The 12,593-nt window shown below is 44.1% G+C and overlaps 1 protein-coding gene across 1 annotated transcript in view; it reads right to left on the bottom strand.

Annotated features, from left to right (window-relative positions):
* Positions 1 to 12,593, bottom strand: part of npr1a (natriuretic peptide receptor 1a) — a 57,450-nt gene that overhangs the window by 13,404 nt on the left and 31,453 nt on the right. The window contains exons 6-12 of the mRNA XM_067255400.1: positions 7,563 to 7,657; positions 7,024 to 7,159; positions 6,372 to 6,456; positions 1,455 to 1,575; positions 963 to 1,037; positions 793 to 873; positions 459 to 563 (exon numbers count right to left, since the gene is read on the bottom strand). Of these exons, the coding sequence (XP_067111501.1) occupies positions 459 to 563; positions 793 to 873; positions 963 to 1,037; positions 1,455 to 1,575; positions 6,372 to 6,456; positions 7,024 to 7,159; positions 7,563 to 7,657 (698 nt within the window). The remainder of the gene's footprint in view (positions 1 to 458; positions 564 to 792; positions 874 to 962; positions 1,038 to 1,454; positions 1,576 to 6,371; positions 6,457 to 7,023; positions 7,160 to 7,562; positions 7,658 to 12,593) is intronic.

Genomic DNA, 12,593 nt, shown 5'->3' on the forward strand with positions numbered 1-12,593 from the left:
TGGTACCATGGAGGTGTAATGTCAGACCACACCTGAATTATATACATTTTAAAAAGTTTGGGAGGGAATTATATAATTTTGGGGGGGATGTTTGGTTAAATCAACGTGAGCTCTATAAAACATTTAGATTGTTGTGTATGGCTGTTCATGTCCTTTTGGAATAACTGTAACATGAATGTGCACATACACATCCCACACTCCACATGACGGGGTGACGTGCAAGCAGAGGATGCATTTCTTATTGTACTCCTCATCAAATTGCAGTGTGTCACTGCATTCTCAACAGGGGAGGGGAGAGGAGGAGAGGGCAGAGGAGGGGCGGGGAGAGGATGTGAGTGTAGAGTAGGAGAGGAGGGAAGAGGAGGGGAGAAGTGAGGAGGGGAGAAGAGAGGAGAGGAGAAGCTAAGAGGGGAGAAGAGAGGAGGAGAGGGTAGAGGAGGAGAGGAGAGCAGTGGTACCTGCAGGCTGCCTCTAGGACAGTACTCGGTGATGATGCAGATGTTGGGAGGATCGATGCAGGCTCCTATGAAGCGGGTCAGGTGTTCATTCTGGACATCACGCATCTGCAGAATAGACCAGACCAGTTACCAGACCAGTTACCATACTAGACCAGACCAGTCAAGTGTAGGTTAGGAGAGGAGGACATCAATACATCTAAAATAAAAGACCTTCAAACATCAACACAGACATACCTGCACAACTACACACACACACACACATGCTCCTACACATTCATTCACACACACTCCTGCACATACATACACACACACACACACTCCTTTCAGAACTCACATGTTTGAGCTCAAAGAGCACCTTCCGGGTCAGTTCAATGCGTTTCTTGTTGTTGACGTATTTAATGGCCGTGATGTTGCCCTGGGGAACAAGAAGATGTCACACACACATGTTCTGTAGAGCTGAATCACAACCAATCATGCAGGTGTGTGTGGTCATGTGTTCTCTACCTTGTAGTAGCCTGTCTTGGCGTAGATCTGGAAGTTTCCCTCCATGGTCAACAGGGAGCCATAGTTGGAGCCTCTCTGAATGACAGAGACAAGGCATTTGTAGACCTTAATAAGTGTGTGTATGGTGTCCATGTGTATGGGATGTGCGTGTGTGTTTGTGTGAGTGTGTGTATGGCAGTGGGTCTCAGTCCTGGTCCTCGTGCCTCCCCCCCCTGCATGTTCTAGTTGTTTCCCTGCTTCAAAACACCTTATTCAAATGAATGGGTCATTACCTGGCTAGATAACGACCCATTCATTTGAAGCAGGTGTGTTGGAGCAGGGACATCTGTAGAACATGCAGGGCAGTTAGGACTAGACCAGGATTGAGAACCACTGATGTGTGGTACGTGTGTATGAGATGTGTGTGAGTGAGTATAGTGAGTGTATGTGTGTGTGTCTGTGTGTCTGTGTGTATGTGTATGTGTGTATGTGTCTGTATGTGTGTGTGTGTACCATGGAGATGGTCAGTCTGCTGCAGGCCCTGCGTAGAACCTTCTCCATGTTGTTCATCTGGATGTCCTCCCAATGGATCCTCCACAGCTGAGCAGCCAGCTCACTCTCCAGCTTCAGCTTCCTGTTCAGGGAGGGGGGGGGGGGAGGGAGGGGGGAGCAGGGAGGGGGATGAGGGAGGAGGGAGGGGGGGGGAGGCAGAGTAAGAAGTAGGGCTAAGGCATTACTAGATAGATGATGGATAGATAGATAAATAGATAGATATATATACATAGATAATTACATAGATACATGTTTATATTGATAGATACATAGATACAGTAGACAGATGAACGGCAGTTCCTCACAGACATGTCAACGTCAGGTGTTTTAGTTTCATAGATGTGAAGCAATGCTGGGAAATGTAAGCAGAACGTGTGTGTCTACTAGGAAATAAGTAACAAGGTACACAGTATATAACACTGTCACAACATAGCAATATCACCATGTGTTTTATGGATCAGGAAGGCTAAGAAAACAGGAGGAGAGGTGCTCTCTATAGAGGTGGAAGAGTTAAGAGAGAAGGAAGCGGAAAGAGGAGAGGTAGAGAGGAGAAAGGGGAGAGAGGAAAGATGGAATCATTCTACCAGGGATTTACAGTATTACATTGGATACGTTAGTTAGGGTTGTGTCCATGTGAAACTGTCTGCGCCTCTAAACTCACACACACACACATTTACTCGCACACCCACACAACAGCTACCAGCTGTTTGCGACCTTGAGCAGCACTCGGCTGGAGGTATAACAAAGTGGACAATAGATATACAGGAAGTGCTCTAACAGCTTCCAATAATGAAGCAGGATAGAGAGGGAGGAGGTGGTGAGAGAGATGAGAGAGGGGGCAGGGATACAGAGAGATGAAGGAAGGAAGGAAGACCGGAACAGAGAGAGAGAAAGACTGAGAGAGTAGGAAAGAAGGAGGGATGAATGGAGAGGTGCGAAAGCAGAGCTGAGGTGATTCATCGCTAAGACACTCTCTCCCTGTCACCTCCCCGTAATACAGCACACAGGAGAGGAGGGATGGAGGGAGGGAGGGAGGGAGGGAGGGTGGGAGGGAGGGTGGGAGGGAGGGAGGGTGGGAGGGAGGGAAGGAGAGGGGGGGAGGGAGGGAGAGGGGGAGAGGAGAGAGAGAGGGAGAGAGTGAGAGAGGAGGGAGTGAGAGAGAGAGAGAGAGAGAGAGAGGGGGAGAGAGAGATAGGGGGAGAGAGAGAGAGAGAGAGAGAGAGAGAGAGAGAGAGAGAGAGAGAGAGAGAGAGAGAGAGAGAGAGAGAGGGAGGGAGGGATGGATGGACCTGGAGGAGGGGAGAGACAAATGACGCAAGTGGCGAGAGAGAGACGGCGACAGAGAAGAGGAAGGGATGGACAGATAAATCAATAAGGAACAAAGAAAGTGAGAGGGTAGGAGTGGAGCAGGCGGGGGGGGGAGGGGTGGAGATGAAAGTGGGAAAGAGTGAGGATGTACAGCGAGAGAGAGAAGTTAGTGAGAGAACACAGCAGAAACAAAGAGAGAGGGAGGAGTGAGAGGGGGCGAGCAAGGGGAGAGAGCATGAGTCGAGAAATAGAAAGAGGAGAGACGGAAGGAGAGTAGAGGGAACCGAGAGAGGGAGGAGAAAGGAGAGGTAGAGGTGAGGGGTTGGGAGGAGAGAGAGATAGGAGAAAGGAGAGATGGAAAGAGGTAGAGGTGAGGGGTTAGGAGGAGAGTTCCAGATCCCGTTGTCAGAAATGTGTGTGGGTGGAAGAATGTGCACGTACCTATGTCGGCGTAGGTATGCGTGTGTGAATGTACAAGCGCGTTTGAGTGAGTGACAACGTGTGTGTGTCTGTGAGTGTGTGTGTGTGTGCGTGGGTGTGTGAGCATGTGTTTAGTATGAGAGGCCGTATAGGCCTTAATTCATACTTGATCTCACATACACGCCATGACCTCACATATATACCATTATACCCTCACGTATATACCATTATACTCTCACGTATATACCATTATACTCTCACGTATATACCATTATACTCTCACATATACACCATTATACTCTCACATAAACGCCATGACCTCACATATATACCATTATACTTTCACATATATACCATTATACTCTCACATATATACCACTATACTCTCACATATATACCATTATACTCTCACATATACACTATTATACTCTCACATATACACCATTATACTCTCACATATACACCATTATACTCTCACATGTACACTATTATACTCTCACATATACACTATTATACTCTCACATATACACCATTATACTCTTGCACATAAACTGGCATACTCTCTTACACACACAAAAATACCGTCTTATGGCATATTTACATATGCACCATCATACTAAAGTATGACAATATATGTAAGAGACAAATAGTATGTGTGAAACAGAATGTTACTATATGTAAGAGAATAACAGGATGTGTAAGAGAGAATACTTATCTATGTGAGAGAGAATACTTGTCTATGTGAGAGAGAATACTTGTCTATGTGAGAGAGTATACTTGTCTATGTGAGGGAGAATACTTGTCTATGTGAGAGAGTATACTTGTCTATGTGAGAGAGAATACTTGTCTATATGAGAGAGAATACTTGTGTATGTGAGAGAGTTCGATTGAAACGGAAGGCAGTTTGATTGAAAAGGAAGTAGTACTGAATTCTCAGTTCCTTACACATGAAGAAGAAGGATTTGGGGTAGATGTAGCGAACAACCACCTTCCCTATCAGGACGAAACTGAGTGACATGACAAGATGGCAGAGAGTGGGCTGCTGAAGCCATTGGACTCATTAATAACATTTTGAATACTCCAAATGCTGCGGCGTTATTGTAGGGAAGACCCGTTCCTGAAATACGTTTTTAAAGTTATTCCTGGGGAAATTATGGAATTAAATTACATATTAACTATACTAAAATACTTGTGCACAATAATATTTGCTAAATGTAGACGTTTTTAAAGGTTTTTAATTTTACCTCGAAGCTTTTTGTGAAAATGAGGCTAGTTTCACGACAGCGACTTTGGATGTAGACTAGGCTACTTTAACATGTTAGCTGATTAGCCAGTATGAGTGAGATATGTATACAGTCACATTAACAAACCTCTTCTTTGTAAACTATTTCGTCTTAAATACGATGGGAACACATCACATTAACAATTCCAAAACGCACCACACGCCAGACACATTTTTTTGTCAAGCGTCTCTAAGCTCAGATTCCGAGTCGGATCTATGAAGCTATTTCGTTGCAGTGAATGGGTGCGGGCACTCATCGGGCATAGGGGCCTACACTCAAATAGGATCTTAAAAGTCCCAACTGAAAAATGTTGTGAACAGATTGACATCAAGTTCAGGTTGTGGCATTGAAGTTTAGGTTAGTAGCCAAGGGTGTAAAGACCACTCGGCTAATTAAAGACGTCAACGGTTAAAACCCCAGTGCCACGGGACGGTATTCACAAAGGCATTGGCTTTAATTTAAATAATTGTTTGTTTCATAAATTGAAAAACTGATCTAGGACTTTTGACTCAAGTAGTGGGGATCGGTATAGCTTCCTAAACAACTATGGAATTCTACATTTGAGTTTTTTAGTGGATTTGCTTGAATCGTTGTCAGAAATTTTGGAATCAAAGACGACAGCCATCCACAGTGGCTATTTCTAACGCTAACGAGGAAATGCGCCGGCTCTTCAGACCTGGATCAGGTGCATCACGGAGCGGCAGCAGCACTCTGTCAGGAGTTAGTCTTAACCGAAATACTGAGTTTGATATTGGGATTGCGCCATCACTTGCATTAAGTTGGCTAGACTAGCTCCTGACAGAGGGCTGCTGGCGCTCCTTGATGCACCTGACCCAGGTCTGAAGAGCCAGCGCATTTCATTGTCAACGTTAGCGTTAGAAACAGCCCCCGTGTATGGCTGTCGTCTTTGATACAACATTTCTGACAATGTGGCGCAGGATTTGGAGTATGCAAAATGTTATTAATGAATCCATCTTGTCATGTCACTCAGTCTCGTCTTGATAGGGAAGGTGGGCGTTAGCTACATCTACCCCAAATCCTTCTTCATGTGTAAGCCAATCAGGAACTGAGAATTCAGTACTACTTCCTTTTCAATCAAACTGCCTTCCGTTTCAATCAAACTCTCTCACATAGACAAGTATTCTCTCTCATATAGACAAGTATTCTCTTTCACAAAGACAAGTATTCTCTCTCACATAGACAAGTATTCTCTCTCACATAGACAAGTATTCTCTCTCACATAGACAAGTATTCTCTCTTACTCATCCTGTTATTCTCGTACATATACTAACATTCTGTTTCACACATACTATGTGTCTCTTACATATATTGTCATACTTTAGTAAGATGGTGCATATAAGAGGGTATTTTTGTGTGTGTAAGAGAGTATGCCAGTTTAAGTGCAAGAGTATAATGGTGTATATGTGAGAGTATAATGGTGTATATGTGAGACCAAGTAGTTTATGTGCAAGAGTATAATGGTATATATGTGAGAGTATAATGGTATATATGTGAGAGTATAATGGTACATATGTGAGAGTATAATGGTATATATGTGAGAGTATAATGGTATATATGTGAGGTTATGGTGTTGTATGTGAGACCAAGTAGTTTATATGCAAGAGTATAATGGTATGTGAGAGTATAATGGTATATATGTGAGAGTATAATGGTATATATGTGAGAGTATAATGGTATATACGTGAGAGTATAATGGTATATATGTGAGAGTATAATGGTATATACGTGAGAGTATAATGGTATATATGTGAGGGTATAATGGTATATATGTGAGGTCATGGCGTGTATGTGAGACCAAGTATGAATTAAGGCCTATACGGCCTCTCATAGTTTAGCGTGTACTGACCTGTAGATGAAGATGGTGACAGTGACGATGATGACGAGGATGAAGCACACCACCACAGCCACCATCTGGTGCATGGTCACTGTGCCTGAGGAGGAGACACACACACACACACACACAGAAACAAAGAAACCGTTTCCATGGTGAATCTGCTCTGATGTTTCATAGGACTTGGGTTACTGTCCTGAGTGGGAGAGACATCTGGAGCACATGGGTCAAAAACACCTTTTCAATAAGTGTGTGTGTGTGTGTGTGTGTAAGTGGACTGAGGCAGCAGCTTCTCTGTGTGTGTTATAGAAAGGCATTGCGGTATGGTCCATATGGGTGAGGCAGTGTAGAAACAGTTTAGAGGCAGCTCACAGATTAGAGTCAGAAGGGTACGTACGGGCGAGGGAGTATAGAGGCCGGTTAGAGTCAGAAGGGTACGTACGGGCGAGGCAGTATAAAGGCAGGTTAGAGTCAGAAGGGTACTTACGGGCGAGGCAGTATAGAGGCAGGTTAGAGTCAGAAGGGTACGTACGGGCGAGGCAGTATAGAGGCAGGTTCAAGTCAGAAGGGTACGTACGGGTGAGGCAGTATAGAGGCAGGTTCAAGTCAGAAGGGTACGTACGGGTGAGGCAGTATAGAGACAGGTTAGAGTCAGAAGGGTACGTACGGGCGAGGCAGGCCACGTTGTCGTTCTTGAAGCCACAGTCAGGGATGTCCTGGGGGGCGGAGCCTCCTGGCCACTGGATCACCATTCCTGGTTGCAGAAGCAACTTCTTCCTCCCAGTGTTATACACACACACAATCTGGAGGGGGGTTATACACATACACAGCTGTTATACACACACACAGCTGTTATACACACACACACAGATGTTATACACACACACAATCTGAATCTGAAATGTATGGTGAGGGCAGGATAGAGAGGAGAGGGAGGGAGGGAGTAGGCAAGAGAAGAGAGAGAGAAAAGAGAGAAAGAGAGGGATGGGTAGAATAAAGGGAGGAGCGAAATAGAGAGACAGGAGAGAGCGAAAGAGAAGACAGAGAGAGGGTAGAAGAGAGGGAGCGACAGTAGAGAAACAGAGTATGAGAGGAGAGAGAGAGAGGGAGGAGAGGAGGAGAGAGGGGAGGAAGGAGAGAAAGAGTAGAGAGGGAGAGAGAAGAGGTGAGCAGGAAGTAGATGTAAGGAAACAGGAAGTGGCGTACCTGGAAGACTCCGGTGTCTGTATCAGTCATATCCCAGAGAGCAAAGTCTATCTCCCGATCACCATTCTCATCTATATCCACCAGCCCTGTTACTCCTGGGGGATGGAGAGGGAGGGGGGAAGGGGGAGACAGAGAGGAGGATGGGGGGAGGGAGAGAAGAAGGACAAGGAGAGAGAGAAGCGAGGGAGGAGAGGGAGAGATAGAGGACGTTGGAGAGACAGAGGATGGGGAGGAGAGGGAGAAAGAGAGAGAGAGAAGGAGGGAGTGAGAAAGAGAGGGAGGCAGGGGAGGACAGGAGGGAGGGAGGGAGGCAGGGGGGAGGTAGAGTAAGGGTGAGTGGTACTCTTAAAAATGTGCAGCTGAAAGCTGTGTGATGTGGTATCTGTGTACGAGCTGATCTGGAGGGCCCATCCTGACAGTACACACACACACACACACGCACACACCAGGACACACACTCACAGGCTCACACACAAACACTCACAGGCACACTCTTCTCCAAGTACTGGTCTGATGAACACAGGTCCAAACAGCACATCAGTGAGTAATCATTCACAGCACTCCCCTACCACGCAGCTTACATTTTACATTTACATTTAGTCATTTAGCAGACGCTCTTATCCAGAGCCACTTACAGTAAGTAGAGGGACATTCCCCCGAGGCAAGTAGGGTGAAGTGCCTTGCCCAAGGACACAACGTCAGTTGGCATGACCGGGAATCGAACTGGCAACCTTCGGATTACTAGCCCGATTCCCTCACCACTCAGCCATCTGACTCCCGCAGCTGTGTGTGTGTGTGTGTGTGTGTGTGCCAGGCAGGGGTCCTGATGATGAACACAGATTAAGCAAGGGAGAGGAGAGAAGAGAAGAGGAAGAGATGCACACACACACAGACCCCCTTGAACCATTAGTCAGTGTAACCAGAGTCTCACTGAAACTCAACTCCCTGCGTCAGTCTCCTGGTATCTGGGATGTGTGTGTGTGTGTGTGACAGTGAGTGGACACACTAGATTGATGAGAAAAGTCACACAAAAAACATAGGATACACAAACATACACCCCCACACACATTCACACACACACACATGCACACTCTCTCTCACACAAACACACACACACACACACACACACACACACTTGGGGTCTCATATAACTGTCAGAGTCGAACAGGAAGTCACAGAGGAGGCCTGTAAAATCTACTTCCTGCTCACCCCCATTTCTGTTTGGTACTCTCCTCTCCCACCTATGTTGCCTCCCTTCTCCCCATCTCCCCCTCTCCCTCTTTCCCTCCTCTCTTGTTTCCCTCTCCCAAATCCGCTTCTCCCCCTATTCATCTCTCTATCCTCTCCCTCTCTCCCTCCTCCCTCTCGTCCTCTCTCTCTCTCTCTCTCTCTCTCTCCCTCTCCTCTCCCCCCTTTCTTCCTCCTCCCTCTCGTCCTCCTCTTTCTCTCAGACACACACACATGGACACCCACACACAGACACACAGACACACACACTCAAACACATAGACACACACACGTACAGAGGACCATAACAGAGCCATATGTTGTGAATGTAGAGGCTCCCTGCTGGTGCCCAGGGGGTTGTGGGTAATGGAGGAGTCGTGTGAAGAGGTGCATGATGGGACGTGGGAACAGGAAGGGACCGGGGCTCCCACTCCCAGCTCAGGAACAACAAGACTGAGAAAGATTTTCTTTTACCTCAAAAGGGCAAAAACAAATCATATAGGAACTATTCCTAATAAATTATATTGTACGAAAAAGCCCTATAAGGGCACTACTATTAGCAAGGACGTTTATCAAAAAGCGCTTGGCAAACAAAACAATCCGGCCATTCTAGAAAACTACCTGGCTAAAAAGTATCCCAGCAATAGAGAGGGTGTAAATCTTGCAGTAGGGGGTGTAAAAAAGTATATCTGAATCTAATAATCTTCTTAAAACATAAAAAAAACTAAGAAAGATGTGAGTGTAAGAATCTGTGCTGAGGGAATACAAAAAAAAACTCTGAACAGAAAAAGATCAACATGTCACACACCAACTTAATATTATTATTAAACCAAGTCATTCTAATAACTTCTGGGACCGTTGGAAATCTCTCACCAAAAAACAGCAAGAAGAATTGAAACAGAGACATATGACAGAATCACTTTGAACAATTCTACAGTCACAAGTATGTAGTCTACAAGTCACGATGAATTCGAAAAAAAGACACAAACTTCATAAATTAGAACAAACAATTAAAAACCATCAAACTCATTGGACTACCCCAAAAAAACAAGAAAGAGTGATAGGTTAAATTACAGGCCCTGAAACAGAATGATCTGCGGTTCTGATGTACTTCTGAATTAAATTATTGCACACACAGACAACAATTTCAAAGCTACCATACAAAACTATTTAACATAGTTTTGAGTGTGGAATATTTCCGTTATATCTAGAACCGAGGACTGATAACACCTATATTCAAAAAGGTAGATACATTTGATACACATAATCACACTATCGGGGAATCTGTGTCAGTAGCTGGGGAAGGTATTCTGTGCTATAATAAATAACAGACTTTGTACCTAATTGTCAACAATCACATGGACATATTATAATTGATAAACGTGACAAAAAACTAAATTTGTTCCTGCTATATTGATTTTGAAAAAGCATTTCAGTCAATTTGGCAAAAAGAAAATTGTATCCAAACTAATTGAAAGCGGCGTGAGAGGAAAAACACATTACAGAAAAAAAAACTAGACACAAAAACAACAAGTATGCAGTAACTTAGGTAGCAAACATCCTTCTTCCCCCGAAGACGAGGAGTACAGCAAGATTGCAATTATGAGTCCCAGTCTATTTCATATTCATATCACTGAACCGACTAATAAATGAGATCAATCAAAAGCACCGGGTCTCATTATAAACCATTCAGAAATTAAAGTCCTAATTTTTGCCAGCGACCTGGTGCTTCTCCTAGATCTCGCCCTCACCATCAATTTGAAGAAAGAAAAACAATTCAGATGTCAAGGAAATAAATATACTTTCTCATTGGGCTCCACTGTCATCAAACACAAACATACCTACACATATTTGGGTGAAAACAAAAACGTCCACAGGTCATTTTAACGTGGCTGTAAATATGATGAAGCATTGAGGCAGAGGAGCATTCTATTCTGTAAAACTATCTAATGTAAATATTCCAATTAGTACATGGTCAAAAATCATGAAATCCACAATCTAACTTATTGCACTATATGGTAGTGTAGTGTGGGTTCCTTTAACACACCAAGGCCCAGTTTCCCAGACATGGATTAAGCCTAGTCTTAGACTAAAACATTTCAATGGAGATTTCCATTTAATTTTTCTCTTCCTATACGACTTGGTTTAATCCATGTCGGGAAAACTGGGCCAAAGACTTTGAAAAACGGGGTAAACACCCCATCAAAACTCTTCACACAGAGCTTTGCAGGAGTATCCTCAGAGCACAGAAGAAAACTACGATTAATTAACGCAGAGCTAAATTAGGCTAACGTTAGGCTGAAATGTTTTACCATCATAAAAAAAAAAAAACCCTGCTACAACCACCACCAAGCCCTGAACTGTCAAGAGGAACACATAGATAAAAGTGCCCTCAGCCTGGACCTGAGGCTCAGTCCACCAAGCTTCCCCACAACACCTCAGGACAGCACTCACTCAATCTGGCCAAACAGATACAAGTAACAAAAAAGAACACTACATTATTTGTTTGAAAGGAATTACACAAAAATGGAGGAAACACAAATGCTGTTTGGATCTAAACAGACAGTACACAATGGCAGACTACCTAAACATCAAAAACTCAACTGTCTGATCCAAAACTAAGGAAGACATTAGAAGTCAGCCAGTGAGCAGGAGGAGCCAGGAGAGGACAGACTCCCCTCCCCTGAGAGCAGAGAGCTCTCTGCTCTCAGGGGAGGTGGAGACAGCTCTGGAGGAAGACATTTGAACACACAGATAGGTGTGTGTACAGTATGGCTAAGGTTGTGATGATTTATCGTTAATAAATCTTTCTGTAGTTCCACTGTTGCTTTGGCAACATGGACATTTGTTATTTCCTGTCACTAGAATTGAATTCAATTAATTTAGAGAGAGAGAGAGTGTCTGTAGCATGTATGTAGAAAAAAGCTACAAAATTTTATGTGGTGACTTACGGTTTGTGAAAAGCCTCAAAAGAAACGTATGGTGTTTGAAGTACAGTAGAACTACAGAGCTACTGTTCTGAAACAGGTACAACAGCTGTGTCCTGGAATAAACCTGGCTGGTGCATCACTATCACCTCAGCCATAATACTGCACAGATTGTTTGCTCTGCCAATAACTGAACCATCTCCTAACATGCCAAGAAGCCACTTGAAATTCAATTGAGAGAGGGTGAAAGAAAGATAGAGAGAATGACAGAGAGAGATAAGTAGAAAGGAGGGAGAGAAAGAGAAAGAGAGAGAGAGTGCTGCATGTACAGTATGCTTGCTTTGCCAATATTTGAAATATTCTTTACACGCCAAAAAGGGACTTGAAATGTGGGGCGAGAGGGGGGAGGGAGAGAGAGAGAATCTCTAGTGAGATTGAAATATTCCTCAGCATTTTGATGCAGTGTAGTCACTGACATGGACCCCAATAGAATCACTCTGTATAAGCCTTCGAAAATGTAAAAGCGGTTGACAACAAATTCACAGCTGCCAAAGTGATGAACAAAAATGAATGTTTCTGTGATTACAATCCACATGACACCGATATGCTGGCTGTCAGCAATAATCTTTCACAATTTCTGGATCTTTCACAATAATGCAAAATGAAATACAAATCAGGGGTCAGATGGCTGAGCGGTTAGGGAATCGGGCTATTAATCAGAAGGTTGCCGGTTCGATTCCTGGCCGTGCAAAAGACGTTGTGTCCTTGGGTAAGGCACTTTACTCTACTTGCCTTGGGGGGAATGTCCCTGTACTTACTGTAAGTTGCTCTGGATAACAGCGTCTGCTAAATTACTAAATGTAAAATGATTTGACTA

Source organism: Osmerus mordax, chromosome 18 (genome assembly GCF_038355195.1).
Source record: "Osmerus mordax isolate fOsmMor3 chromosome 18, fOsmMor3.pri, whole genome shotgun sequence".
Classification (NCBI taxonomy): Eukaryota; Metazoa; Chordata; class Actinopteri; order Osmeriformes; family Osmeridae; genus Osmerus; species Osmerus mordax.